The 15520-nt window shown below is 38.2% G+C and overlaps 1 protein-coding gene across 3 annotated transcripts in view; it reads left to right on the top strand.

The window, feature by feature from the left end:
• The window catches only part of Ptprg (protein tyrosine phosphatase receptor type G), a 713787-nt gene that overhangs the window by 652887 nt on the left and 45380 nt on the right, over positions 1-15520 (top strand). For all 3 annotated transcript variants that reach the window (XM_076870736.1, XM_076870676.1, XM_076870809.1), the window contains one exon: positions 2825-2916. In XM_076870736.1, the coding sequence (XP_076726851.1) occupies positions 2825-2916 (92 nt within the window). The remainder of the gene's footprint in view (positions 1-2824; positions 2917-15520) is intronic.

Genomic DNA, 15520 nt, shown 5'->3' with positions numbered 1-15520 from the left:
TTGCAAGTATTGGTTTTCAAATTTGTGATTGATTCCTACCCCTGCCGTTTTCTGCAGGAAAACAGGATGGTCATGAGGACAGTGCCTTTTGTCTTCTATCATCCTGGTCTTTATTGCACATGACCAAGGAGCACGCACTCAATAAATGAGGACAAGTGGGGAAGGATATGCCCCCAGTATTAACAGTGATGATCACAAGGAGAGGGATTGGGGGTGATTTTAAGTTTTTTTTTTCCTTTTGTTCATTCCTGTTTCCTAATTTCTCTGCCAAGTTCATCTGATCCTTATGTGAATCTTTATAAATTACTCCAGTGCTTCACCAGGTTTAAGGCAGTGGTTTAGGATTGCAGACATTAGAGAATGTTCTCTGCACACCCAGTGTGGTGCAGTGGATGCTGAATGAGAGTTTCCTGAATGCATTGAAACTGTCATTCTTACAGAAGCCCTCACCTGCCAAGTTCTGCTGCGAGCTGCCCACCCACATCTTTTTATGGGAGGAAAGCGTGCGCAACGTGCAGCAAGGTGCAGATGTACAAAGCTTTGTCCGGGAGTTTCTGACCCCCATCTGCAGTTGTGTGCTTTTTCTCTGGCAATCACAGAGTTATTTTGCTCCAGGGAAAATCCATTATAAACAGCAACACATGGGGCACTGGAGTGTGATCTGCTTCAGTACACACTGCTCCCCGCCCCCCAAAGATAATGTGAATCCTTTCGTTCCACATGTAACTGAGAGACCGGCTGGACCATGTGCCTGTTTTTCCAGAAAATAAACAAAGCTACTGTACAGTCTGTTCCAAAGCTGCGGGGCTTTAATAGTGACTTGGCCTGCCGTGATTCTACTGGTACTCACGTTATGTTTTAGGAACTGAATAGGCATGGTAATTATGGTCTTAGAATAGAAATTATTTTAATAATTTCTGGCCTGGTAAATTGTGTGCCCCTCATTCCAGTGATTTAAGGCACTTTTTAGGGGCTATTGAGTGGTGAGGCTTTAACTCTGCAAAAGCCGATTTTCCTTAGCTAGACACCATTCACTTATGGTTCCATCTCACTGTGAAGTCCATGGCCTGTGTTTTCACTTCAGTGGCAGTTTCTGTTTGTCTGTGCTCACTGGGGAGGTGAGTGAGGCAGGAAGGAAACAAACAAACAAACAAAAAATTCATAATTTAGAAACAGAAAAAAACCTATTATTTCAAACAACAGAATATGTTTTTGACATGTTTCCATCATTATTCATTTAATGGATGTGGCCATACCAGAGTTCTTTCATGCCCATTTCATACCCATGTAGCTTAAGTCTGGCTAGTGCAAATGCCAAATTTAGGTAAAGATAACTAAGTGAAGAGAGAGAAACTCTTTTCTTAACTGTTTGGATTACAAATGCCATGTCATTCTTGGAAGAAATCATTGTTCCTCAGCTACAAGAGTGGTCCTGAGTGACATGTGCCAAGAGTTGGTGTTGTTTTATGTTCAGGACCCCCTAAGGGTATGAAGGAGGAATCTGGTTTGATTCTAGAAAAGTACTGACATGTACAGTTGGTTCGAGCTACTTTCTGTCAGAGAATAGCCACCACTTCAGAAAAGCACATTATAATGTCACATTTGATCATTTCCGATTGGAAATGGTTACAATAGCCCAGTAGAAAGTGGAAATGGAAAAATCTGTATGAGCTCTTTTTTTTCTTCTTACCCTCTAATTCCCTTTTTCAACTTTGTAGAAACACAGTACCTCCAGCAGAATCATCCCAGAATGCTTTTGATAAGACAAGCAAAGACACTCCAAGGAAAAGTTGACTTACTCTAGTAGCTGAAATTTGGATCCAATACAGAGAAAGAAAAAGAAAAAAAAAATGTGTGTGTGTGTGTGTGTGTGTGTGTGTGTGTGTGTAAATGTTGCTTGGTGTGAGACGCCAGAGGGGTGGGACAGATCCTAGTGACACAGAGCACCAGAAGGATGCTGCCTGCTTGGCTAAAAGACCCAGCAGTAGGGCCTGCTATTGTAAAGCCCCTCCGCCAGATGAACAGGGACCCATCTCTGGTCACAATAGCCATTCACACTGAGCAGCCTCATTAAATATTCAGCCTGTGCTTCCGGCAGCTCATTAGGGCCGCAGTGAGCAGTGACGCGGATGCTGGGAGGCTGAGGGCCAGCCAGCATCGGTGGGCAGAGGCTGAGCAGGCTGCAGATGGCTTTTCTGTTTGCTGCCTGTCCTGTGATGACCAGCGTGTGCTCCCTGCTTTGCTTGAAGTACAGGTAAAAAGAAAAATAAGCAGAGGACACTGGAGGGCTTCAGGCCCTTGTCTTAGATGCCATCTAGTAAGGGCCTCAGATTTTGGCATGTCTGCACACTGGAAGCCCTGTGACCCCTTTAGAGAGCTGTCTGAGGCTTCAAGAGCCTTGGCTTAGCACAAACAATGTAGTGCTTTTGTGGAGTTGGGCTGCTGGATGACTACTACGTGGAGGGCATCTGAGGTGTGGTTTTGAACTTGATGCTAGAGGTTTAGAATAGGTCAAATCTAAAAATAACCCCGGGGTGATCCTGTGGTTTGTGCAGTGAGTATACCTTGTCCAAGTCAAGTTTTCACATATTGGAGTGGTTGGCTACCAAGTCTTTCCCCTTTTACTCCAGGGCTGGATGTGGCTATGATATAAAATGGATATTTATCTGCTTCAGTTCGCTGAATGTTGTGCTGCTTGTGTCTTGCAACTTTCCCACGGGCTTGCCCCCAGGAAACTGGGGAAATCTGTGAAATAATTAAAAAGTGAACTCTGAGTGTGTTTCTCTGATTGCACTATTAATGTGTTTTTCTGTTTTCCTCACAGAAAATGTTTCCAGACCGCTCATTTCTATGTGGAAGATAGCAGTTCACCTCGGGTGGTCCCCAATGAAAGTATTCCTATTATTCCTATTCCGGGTAAGTAGGACACTGCTCTTACTTCCAATGGGTTGTTTTCTCTTTTGTTCTTGGTTTTTGCAATAGCCATGAAAAAAATATTATTTTTATAACTTTTCAAAGCTTGTGCAATCAGAGATCCTTAAATAAGGGTAATTAATGCAATTCTAGCTCCTTTTGCATATCAACAAAGTAATAAATTCCTCTTTAGAGGAATGCATAACTATAAGTTAATATTAAGCACAGAGGCACATGTAGGAAAGGAAAGTAACAGTAGGAAAATGTAAATTCATACAAAAATCATTTGTAATCTACTCAGGCTGTCTCATATGGATGAACAATTTGTGCTTTTATCATACTTTGTGATCGTTTTTTAAAATTTTGTTATATATGGCAACAGAATGCATTACAATTCATATTACACATACAGAGCACAATTTTTCATATCTCTGGTTGTACACAAAGTAGAGTCACATCCTTTGTGTCTTTATACATGTACTTAGGGTAATAAGGACCATCGCATTCCACTGTCTTTCCTACCCCTATGCTTCCTCCCTTCCCCTCCCTCCCCTTTTCTCCTTTGCCCTATCTAGAGTTCATTTAATACTCCCCCCCCACAACCCCGCAGCATATTGTGAATCAGCATCCTTAAATTAGAGAAATCATTCGGCATTTGGTTTGGGGGGATTAGCTAATTTCACTTGGCATTGTATTCACCAGCTCCATCCATTTACCTGCAAATGCCAAGATTTTGTTCTCTTTTAATGCTGAATAATATTCCATTATGTGTATATACCACATTTTCTTTATCCATTCATCTACTGAAGGGCACCCTAGGTTGGTTCCACAGTTTAGCTATTGTAAATTGTGCTACTATAACATTGATGTGGCTGTGTCCCTGTAGCATGCTGTTTTTAAGTCCTTTGGGTATAGATGTGATAGTTTTTTAAAGGCAAGTTTTCACCTAAGATTCTTAAATCTGAGAATAATTTCTCTTCATATTGGATGTTTTGGTTCTTGGGATGTGATATGGGAGTCTAGGGATATGTTGTCGGTCTGGTGCGTGTTTCATTTGTCCTCAGGATAAAACACTTGGCTATGTTAGGAGTAGGATTGGTAGAGTATGAATCCTAGAAAATGCCATAGATACTTAAAAGTTGGGTGGTAGGTTAGTTGTTATAAATAGGATGTGGGCTTCGGAGATCTCACCCACCATTTTTTATGTGGTATCCTTTCCCGTTTGCCAGATTGGAACTTTCTGATGCTGAGTTTCATTATATATCTATTCAGATGTCTTATCCATCTTGACATTTATTACTGCTTTGTAGACAGAGGCTGTGCTTTTATTATTATGGTGCCACCTTCATCCTGCTTATCTGCCTCATCTCTATATGCTTCCACCTAGGAATAGATTTAAAGTTTGCTGTCCCTTCCCTCTAGAATGAGAGCTCCGTAAGGGCAAGTGGATAGATTCTCAGTGCCAGAGTAACACTCTGCACACAGTTAGGCACTCGATTTGATGGATGCATGCATGAATGAGTATCAGCCAAACTTCCTTCAAGTTCTCAAAGGCCAGAGTTGAGAAGCTCTGTTTGTTTGCAGAGTATTAGTAGTTGTCATTAGGATTGGGAGCTTAACTGACCTTTTAAGTGTTTATAAATGTTCACTCCTTAAATAATGCTGAGATTGTCTGTGTTTTCCATCCATCCCAGTCAACTCTTCTCATCAAAACTTGTCACAGAGCAAGAAGGAGAACAAAAAAGTCTCATTCCTATCAGACCATTCTGTGGCTGCTCAATGATTGCCATACAAGTGGAGCTAGGTTTTGTGCTACCACAGGGTCCTGTCCATGAACCTTCATCTTTGGGTGGAAATGCCCTCTTACCTTGAGAGGAGAGGAGGCAGACAGGAATCAGGCTTCATCACCATGGGATAAGCTGTTTTGTCCAATCCACCAGATTTGCACAATAGTGTGCATATACTTATATGCATATACTCTTGCATCATCTAAAATTTTGACCACTGGGAAGTTTCTGGGAGCCTGGTTTGTTGGATAAATACTGCTGTTGAGTAGCTGTGCAATTAAAGTTGGTTTTGTTTTTGTTTTTGTTTTTGTTTTTTTTTTGTACCAGGGATTGAACCCAGGGGCGTTTAACTACGGGGTCATGTCCCATCCCTTTTTATTTTTTATTTTGAGACAAGATCTGGCTCACTAAGTTGCTGAGGCTGGCTTTCAACTCTCAATCCTCCTGCCTCATCCTCCCGAGCCACTGTGATTATAGGCATACGCCACCACACCTGGCTAAAATCCATTTTTAAAAGGATAAATTGTGAAATACTTCTTGAGTTGTTTTTTCAGGGTTTTTTTTTTTTTTTTTTTTAAACATTGGATTAGAAATCACATTACCCAGGGTCTCACTTAGGCTCTACCATGAATCTTGTGGTCCATGTGTGAACCCCCTGGAGCCTTAGTTTCCAGAATCTATGAAATGAACAGGGTGCTTGCCACCTGTGGCAACTGGAAAGGTCACATGAGATGATGTGTGGACAAGTGCTTGGAAAGCATGCACAGCGACAGAAGTGGGAGCTCTCCAAACTTATGGACAGTGTTTTCATGGCCGCTGTGTTAAAATCCTCCCTGACTCGAAACTACACCCACAGGGCGTGGCTTGTCTCTAACTGCTTTTCCTTCTTTGGGGCTTTAATCTTCTGCTCACTAGAGTCCTCTGACTATGCCATAAATTTTGCCTGTCTTGCCGCATCTTTTGAGTAGATGTCCCAGGCCAGAAATTGCCTTTGAATGTTTTCCTGCTGTATTTGCCAGCTACTGGTTTAATTACCATGTTAAGTACTCAGCAACCCCACACGTGTCTTTTTCTCCCCTTTCAATGTGAGTTTCTCCTAATTGATACTCACTGATAATATATGTGTGAGTGTATGGAAAGAAAATTTCTTTGAATTTTAACTGGTGTTCAGTTGTGCTTCACTTGACATGGGAGGTGCACTCTTGAAGAAAGGTAACACATTTCTGAAAGTGAATTACTTTAAATGTTGTACAGCCGTGTGATGTCACAGGGCTCACCCAGTGACATCATGAGACCCATCTTTCTGATTCCTTCAAGTTTTCCTAGAGGGCAGGGTCATTAATAGGGGCACACCTAGACTAACGAACTGCTGGCAGAGTTACCCGAGTATCCTTTTCTTAAAGAGCTTTCAACTTCACCACAATCTCTTTTTCTTAAGTAAAACCCCCACAGTCCTGTCCAATAGCTATATTCATGAAACATCGTAATTTATGAAGCACTTTTAACAATCTCTCATCCTATTTATTTTCACTTTCTTCTGCTTATAGCAGTGCAACTTTGTATAAGAAAATTCAGTGTAAGAAAACCACAGTGTTTAACAGGTTCATGAGTTATTTTCATTCTACTAAAGCCTTTACCACAGCTTTCTCTCATAGAGACCTTCATGGGGTCATTTAGAATGCTTTACCTTAGTAGTCCATTGTTATGATTCTAAAAATAGTGAGAGATTTATAGAGCTTATATAGAATGCTTATTCTGCCCACAGAATCTCATTCAAATCTCTCCTTTTCACTACAGTCCTGGAGCAACAAGCACAGTTGATATCCCCATTTTACAGATGAGGACACTGAGGTTAGGAGACATTGTTTAGTTGGCCCAAGGTTACATCTCTAAATAGGGGAGCTAGCATTGGAATTCGTGGTGTGACTTCAAAGCACAGATACTTAGAAATGGCTCGGCATGCTTCTTGGTCAGAACTTGCCTCAAAACTTCAGAGCCCCTCATTTGGATATGGCCTCATTAAATCAAGGCATTTGCCAATGCAGGTAATGTTCTTTTTAGTTTTTTCCCGAGTTCTTAAACCTTTTCATATTCTTTAGCAGACATTGGCCGTTCACTTCTCCATTATATTCTCTTTTATCCTCCTGAAGGGAGTTCCTTCCTGTTGAAGTTTCTTCCATATTAAAAAAAAAAAAAAAAAAAGAAAAAAGAAAAACTCCCTCGCATATCTGCTCTCTAGTTATTTTTGTACTCTTCCTTTCCGAGAAAAAGACTCCCAGCCCAGCAACTGCACTTCCATTCCTTTTGCAAACACAGGTCTGTTGATTTAAATGACTCAGGGAGCAATTCACAGACATGTTAAATATTGAAGAAATTTAGACATTAAATCAGCAACTTTTGGATGATTCTGCTATGGTTAAAATTCATAAATACACAGCTCAGGATTTAAATCTCAAACACAAGTGGAATCAGTAAGTCACACTGTTAGAAGTATTGTAAAATAGGCAAATGATTAAGGAAAGCTTTGCAAACTTTTGATATGCATCCCTTGAAGAGAGCAGTTTATAGTCATTTTTGAAGAACTTTGAGTTATCAGTTTTACTAATTCTAAATGAAAGGTAATTTAGGACCCTCGGCATGTTTTTTTGGTTTAATAGAGCAAGACAGTCTTTTAAAAATGGAGATATTTTACAAATAGCCAAAAAATATATGAAGATGTTCAACATCCTTAACAATCAGGAAAATGCAAATGAAAACTACACAATTTTTCTCTTTTTCCTGCTAGGATGACAGTCATCAAGAATACAAATAATAATAATTGCTGGTGAGAATGTAGGGAGAAGATACACTCATACATTGTTGGTGGGAGTGCAGATTGGTACAACGACTTTGGAAAGCAGTGTGAAGATTCCTCAAAAGACTAGGAATGTCCAGGTGCAGTGGTGCACACCTGTAATCCCAGAGGCTGGGGAGGGTGAGACAGAAGGATCATGAGTTCAAAGCCAGCTTCAGCAATGGCAAGGTGCTAAGCAACTCAGTGAGACCCTGTCTCTAAATAAATTACAAAAATGGTCTTGGGGTGTGGCTCAGTGGTCAAGTGCCCCTGAGTTCAATCCCCAATACCAAAAAAAAAAAAAAAAAAAAAAAAAAACAGACCGGGAATGGAACCACCACATGACCCAGATATACCAATCTGCAGTATTTATCCAAAAGAACTAAAAGCAACAGGCTATAATGATACATGCATAACCATTTTTACAAGAGCCAAGTTATGGGACCAGCCTAGGTGTCCATTAATCGATGACCAGATAAAGAACATGTGAGAATACTTACACAATGGAGTTTTACCCAGCCATAAAGAATGAAATTATGTCATTTGCTAGTAAATGGATGGAACATCATGGTAAATGAAATGATCCAGATTCAGAAAATAAAGGGTCAGATGTTTTCTCTTATATGCAGAAGCTGGAGAGAAATAAAGAATCTTTTATAAAAGAAGGATTTCATAATAAGAAATCAGTGGAGTAAAGGAAGGAGAATAAGGGAGAGGGAGGAGGGGTGGGAAAGGGGAGGAGCAGCAGAATAGAATTAACCAAACCATTCATGTGCATGTATGAACATATCACAATGAATTCCTCTTATGTATAACTAAAATGCACCTATTCAAAATAAATCAATGAAGAATACCCCACTAGTCTCAAAATAAATATTGCAAGCTTGGAAAGCTACCTCTAAAGAGGCAGGATCTTCCTAAAAGAAAGAAAGGAGGTGTTTTTTTTCCTGACCTCACTACCCTCGGGTAAAATGTGGAAAATGATGAGCATTGTAGCAAAACAGACACAGTAGAAAGAAGTCTTTTGAGGTTAGTCTCCAGTCACCATGAAATCCACATTATCTTTCATATGGGAAGATTCTGAATTATAGTGCCTGTTCTTAGGATGTATGGGAAAAGTGGGAGTGGAGGACAAATTCAAGTGTGTCTTATGCAAGAGAATGAAATACGTTTTGACCCCTAATATTTTTCACAAATGGTTTTTGAAAATCAAACATCCTGTGGTTACTTGTTTCCCATTGTTAAAACACTGTGAGGATGAAGCATAATTGAACGAGATAACCCAGCTGTTGGTCATCTCTAATGCTTTCCATCTTCTAAGATACTGAAGTCACAAATTTCTATCTTAAAGAACTGTACTATCTTTAAATTGACAAGTAATTTTTAAAAATCTGGTGATCTGGGAATATTCTTTTGAAACAACAAACTTGAATAATATTCTTCCTACAGTTATTCCTAAAGCATTCCCTATACCTTTCAACTATAAACTGTATACATTATTCTTTTAGACTTTAATTACATATTAAAATTTTAAGATTAGGGCTTAGCTCATGAAATTAATCTGTTATAGAGTATATCAAAAGTTTTCCAAATGTTCTTACATATGCTTTTCTGTGGAAATTAGAAAATCTAACTTTCTAATAAGAACATTACAAAACAAAATGTTGCTACCCAGTGGCTTAGAAATCCAGAAATGATTCGTGCCTTTCCAGCAGTTAAAATACATCTTAATAATTTGAAGGTCACTGGCTTCAGCAGGGTGCCAGCATAGAAAGGGACTTTAAATCTGCACTTTAAAACCCTTGGGATTAAACCAACCTTGTTTGTCGGAGACCAGCTCCAACAGGGGGTCTCAGGAGACGAACGGATGGTGAGGAGTCGGCGAAAGAGGGGTGGAGAAACAACACAGACACCAAAGTGCAGGTGTTGATCCCCATTTTTACTTGTGAAGTTGATCATATATACTTTTCATTTTGGCAGGCTCACAGTACTTTGTGGTTACAAAACAGGAATCATTATTCAAAGAAACAAAATATTACCTAGCTACAATCAGAATAGAAGAATGTATCTTGGCTTATACATAAGCAAACATTTGTACTTTCAGTTCGTGTTTTGCTTTGAGCTGTTTTTGCTTAGTTAACTTTTAATAATAGTTACAAATGTCCCAAACTATTGGCCTATACCTTGACTATTCTTTCTTGACTTACTGACTGGAACCGGTGCCATGGTTATGGCAAGTGGTTGACTTGTTATTAGTTTTAATCAAACAAGAGTAAGAGCACAAACCATTGTGCACAGGAACAAGAACAAGTTGCCCAGTACTAAGCACTAATCTGTCTTCTTAACATTAATTTTTCTTCTCTAGATTTTAATTTAATTTCTCAAAAACTTCCTTGACAGGAATACAGGGAGTTTTTCATTAGACATTAACAATTTACTCTCCACAGCTGAATCATTGCATTTAGAGCAAACAGATCTATTCTTTAGAAGTAGTTGCATTATTGGGAAAGTTTTTTCCTTCATACTCAATGGTCATACGAGAAGTCACAACTATACTTATTAAAGGAATACAAAAACAAATCAGCCCATTCCCAGAAACATACTGCGCTCCTCCAGAGGATGGACGCCTTGCGCCATCCACCTCAGTAGGGCCTTGCCATTGCCTGAGTCAGGGGAGGGGCGCAGCATTTCCCCCTTTTTTATTTTTTAATTTGAGGTGTTCGATTTGGACGGAGATGCTTCTGATTGATTTCCAGACAAGTCTGAAGAGGACTGGAAGAATGAGACAAACAAGAACAATGAATAAAAAGCCAAAACCAATATTAATCATATATGACCACCAAGTACTATTGGAAATAGTTTTTTGTACATTTTTGTATAAATCTGCAGCAAAGTCAGCTGTAGAGTCAGTAGATAAATAAGCCTTACTTATATATTTTACTTGTTGTTGTAAATCTTGTATATTGGGGCCTATTTCAGTTTTATTCCAGATCCCTAATAAATGAGTTTGTACTTGATTCCATCCATATTTAGTTTGATTATATTTTAAGGGAGTAACACAGATCCATTTGAAATTAGCATGACATTTGGTTGTCATTTGAGTTTTTATATTTTGAATCTGGTTTCCTACATATAATAAAGCTTCCTCTAAGGCATTAATTCGGGCCTCCAATTTCTTATCTATTTTTTCTTGAATAGCTAATGCTAATGAAACATTATGAGATAAATCATTAACATGATGAGCAGTATGAATTTCTTTAACTAAAGCTGTAGTAGATAAAGCTAAAGAAATAATAATTCCTATTAATGCTGTAATTCCTAAAATTAATGTTGCAACAAATCGCTTAGGTCTAATTAATTCATTAAAATTTTTAAGAATTTGTGACCCTTCATCATCATACCAATCATCATTAAGAAGGACAGGAATCATTACATAGGAAGGCTGATGTATAATTATAAAAGTAGTGTAGTTTTTTGGAAGATTAGCATGTATACAATTAGTTAACATACATTGATCACAGGAAATAGAATAAACACTATTATTACGATTAATTGTCAAGGTACTATTATTACCTACTAAAATAGCATGAGGAGCATTAATGCAAGCACGAACATTGAAAGGTTCTGGAGTTTTACCAGGTCTGGTTAAAAGAACCATATTAGTAGCTGCAATTAATCTAAAAAGATCTGGGAAGTATGAAACCTTTCCATTAGGGAGCTCACTCTGAAATATGGGAGTGACCCAACCAGGTGAGAACCATCTATGAATAGGAGAACTTGTATACATTCCTTCAGTATGATTAAATTTTTGAGATTTAGTCTTAAAATAATTTTTATAATCAAAATGAGGGGCAGAAGCAGACCAATCATAGATCTTAACATCTGAAGACTTAGGCTGAAAGACTTGTGCCCTTTGTATAAATCCACATTGAAACCAATGAGGAAATTCTTCCCAAGGATCAATCATATTATTCCAATAAAAATCTTTTTTGTTATTCTTTAATCCACATGGATCAATGGCTTCAGGTAATGTCTTATTAACATAGGTTTCATTAACTATATAATATCCTAAAGAAACCATTTCGAGGAGCCAAAGGCTCCTCTTTTTATCATCCATGTCTGGGAAGCCAGGAGGGCAATCAGTAAAATATTGTCTATAATTAGTAGGCATACATCCTTGAGGGATGAATTTATTATCAGTAGCAAAGCAAATAGGAGTCTCTTCTATTAAACCCTTGAAATCAATATTATAGGACATCTTATGAGGAATAAGGGAATCAGAAATCCCTCCTAACAAATCAGGATTATCAGTAAACACCTTAATATTAAGTTTTCCCCAATCAGTAACTCTTAAAAGAGGAGGGTCAGGAAAATAAGCCCAATAAGATTGATTAGCAGAAATCAGTGATACCTGACAGGATAAGAGTGCTAGCATAGCAAGAAACACCTTTTCAGGAGAGGCAGAGGCACCTTGGTTAACAACCAAGTTTTGTGCCTGACTGGTCAGATGTTTTATTTGACCCCAGGAAGGTAATTTTGATGTCAATGTTGCTCGTGCCTGTCGAGGGGAATGAAGGTGAAGATTAGTCATGTCCTCGGCAAGTTCTTCATCCTGGGTCGATGGCATCCTTGGGTATGGCTTGGGGAGGAACCTCCGCCTGCGATATGGGTGAGTCATAATGTCTGATGAGTCGATCTGGAATCCACAAAGGTGAAGTAGCGTCCTGTGGAAACACACAAGCATATCCTCTCCCCGATGTTAAGAGAATATCAGGTCCTTTCCACTGTCCAGTAAGAAGATCTTTCCATTTAACTAAAGGTTTTTGAGTTACTGTTTGCTCAGACCAATGACGTTGCATTGGAGTTAATTTAGAATCATTTACATTTAAATGATTAATAACAAATAGAGCATGTTGAAGAATTTGATGAGGAGAGCTATAATGTAGTTCCCCCTCTTTTAATTTATTAATTTGAGATTTTAAGGTCTGATGAGCTCTTTCCACTATGGCTTGTCCTTGTGGGTTATAGGGGATGCCTGTGGAATGAACTATGTTAAGTGTCTGACACAGGTGTTTAAAGGTTTTTGAAATATAAGCAGGAGCATTGTCTGTCTTAATATGAAGAGGTAATCCCATATATGCAAAGGAAGCAAAAAGATGTTGGGCAATATCCTTATAAGCTTCTCCAGTACGTGCTGTAGCAAAAATAACATGTGAGAAAGTATCCACACAAACATGAACAAAAGATAACTTTCCAAACTCTTGAATATGAGTAACATCCATCTGCCACAATTTGTTAGGTAATAAACCCCTAGGGTTGACACCCATCTGTGGAGAAGGAAAGTGAGTAGGACAGATTTGACATTGTTTAACAATTTGTCTAGCTTGTTCTTTAGTTATATGAAACTGTGTTCTAAGAGCAGCAGAATTTTGATGATGTAATTGATGATCTTTAGTAGCTTGTTCAATAACGTTATAAACAGTCCTAGTTAATAAATCAGCTTTAGTATTTCCTGCCACTAAAGGTCCAGGTAAGTTAGAATGTCCTCTAATATGTCCAATAAAAAATTTATAGGATCTCTGTAATATTAATTTTTGTAACTTTTGTAATATATTAACAATTGATGAATGAAAGGACAAAGAAGATGTTTCTATGGCTGGAAAGAGATTAACTATATATTGGGAATCAGTATAAAGATTAAAAGGCTGTGTAACCCTTTCAAAAGCAGTTATAATAGCAATTAATTCCATCCTTTGAGCAGAGGTTTCAGTTGTTTGTTGAACTATTGGCTCTTGGTCATCTATAATAGTAACAGCTATTCCATTAGAGGATCCATCTGTAAAAATTAGAGAAGCCTCATCGAGGAGCACATGAGAAAAGTTTTTAGGAAAAATAGTATTTACCTTAGTCATAAAATGTAGTAATGGGTGGTTAGGCAAATGAAACAATATTTCTCCATAGAATCCCTGTAATGCTATAGGCCATTCATCATTAACATTTAATAAGAAATCTAATTGTTCCTTTTTATATGGAATAATAATGGAGGATGGATCTCGTCCAAAGAGCTCTCTACTTCGAAGTCTACCTTTACAAATTAATAATGACACCTGGGTGGGATACGAAATATTAATCTTTTTTGGAGTAGAAGGCAAATGAATCCATTCTAAAGGATCATCCTGCCATAGGCATCCAGTAGGAGTGTGTGAAGTCTGTAAGATTATTAACATCAAGGGCTTATTGTAGTCTATTTGTTGTAAATAATGATCTGAAATAGCCTTCTCCACCTTAAATAAAGCCTTCTTTCTCTCAGGAGATAATTGTCTAGGTGAATTTGGATTTGAATCTCCCTGTAAAATTTCAAATAAAGGTTTAAGGTCAGCAGTTGTTAATTTTAAGTGAGGCCTAATCCAATCAATATCCCCAAGAAGTTTTTGAAAATCATTTAAAGTATGTAAAGAATCAACCCTAATCTGTATTTTTTGAGAAGTTATATTGTTGGAATTAATTAATCTTCCTAGGTAAGAAAAAGAAGCCTGAGTTTGAATTTTATCAGGAGCAATTTTTAATCCCCAGTCTTGTAAACTTGTAATCATAAAATTAAGTATTTGTTGGAGTATCAAATAATCAGCATGAGCTAATAAAATATCATCCATATAATGAATTATATATCCAGATGGAAACTTACTTCTCGTGGAGACTAAGGCTGCATCAACAAACTTTTGACATAAGGCGGGACTATTTTTCATTCCCTGAGGCAAAACTTTCCATTGAAATCTTTAATAAGGTCTTTGTAAATTAGAGGAAGGCAGACTAAAAGCAAAATGTTTACAATCTTCTTTGGCTAAAGGAATTGTAAAGAAGCAATCTTATAAGTCTATCACCATTATGTTATGATCTTTAGTTATAGCAGTAGGAGATGGGAGACCCAGTTGTAAGGCTCCCATAGTTTCCATAGTTTTATTTAAAGCTCTAAGGAGGCTCTGGAGACACAGAAACTAACAAATTTGGTGGCCAATCAGAGTTATGATATCGAGCTGCAGCCTCCCCTAAGTCCTCCTGATCTTGAGGAGAAAGTTGTTTATCCTCCTCTTCATCCCCTTGTTCATCATCAGATTGAGACTGTTTTTGAGGGAATGTAGTTTTATAAAATCTAGATGTAGCAGCAGCCTCAATTAAGGGGGTTTGTTCAGACTCAGTCACTTGACGAGCCAAACAAACTGCCTCATGGGTCGGATCCAAAGCATCTTTAAAAACATTCCATAATGCAAAAGCATCTACAGGAATCTTTTCTGGCCCATGATGATCATAATAAACTTTCATCTCTTTACCTAGTTTTTTCCATGTTTCTAAATTTAAGGTTCCTTCCTCAGGGAACCAAGGAGAGCATTCTTGAATAAAATGAAAAAAATGTCTTAACTGCTTAGAAGAAACTGAAATGCCCCGTTTATGGAGTATATGCTTAGCTATATCAATAAAGAGTCCTCTTTCTTTAGACTCTTTATGGCCCATGACTTCTCAAAATAAGTTCTCTGATTACTTACCCTTCACTTACTTAGCACCTTGCTAAGGGGTCTGCAGTACCCTAGGTAAGAATCCTATCCTCACCCGAAAACTTCTGAATGAAATGAATGCATCAGACTTACGGATTACCGATCGTCCCTGTTCGGGGGGCGCCAGATGTCGGAGACCAGCTCCAACAGGGGGTCTCAGGAGACGAACGGATGGTGAGGAGTCGGCGAAAGAGGGGTGGAGAAACAACACAGACACCAAAGTGCAGGTGTTGATCCCCATTTTTACTTGTGAAGTTGATCATATATACTTTTCATTTTGGCAGGCTCACAGTACTTTGTGGTTACAAAACAGGAATCATTATTCAAAGAAACAAAATATTACCTAGCTACAATCAGAATAGAAGAATGTATCTTGGCTTATACATAAGCAAACATTTGTACTTTCAGTTCGTGTTTTGCTTTGAGCTGTTTTTGCT

This window comes from Callospermophilus lateralis, chromosome 1 (genome assembly GCF_048772815.1).
Source record: "Callospermophilus lateralis isolate mCalLat2 chromosome 1, mCalLat2.hap1, whole genome shotgun sequence".
NCBI classification, from domain to species: Eukaryota; Metazoa; Chordata; class Mammalia; order Rodentia; family Sciuridae; genus Callospermophilus; species Callospermophilus lateralis.
The sequence above is the reverse complement of the archived record's forward strand: the minus strand, read 5'-3'. Positions and strand labels throughout refer to the sequence as shown.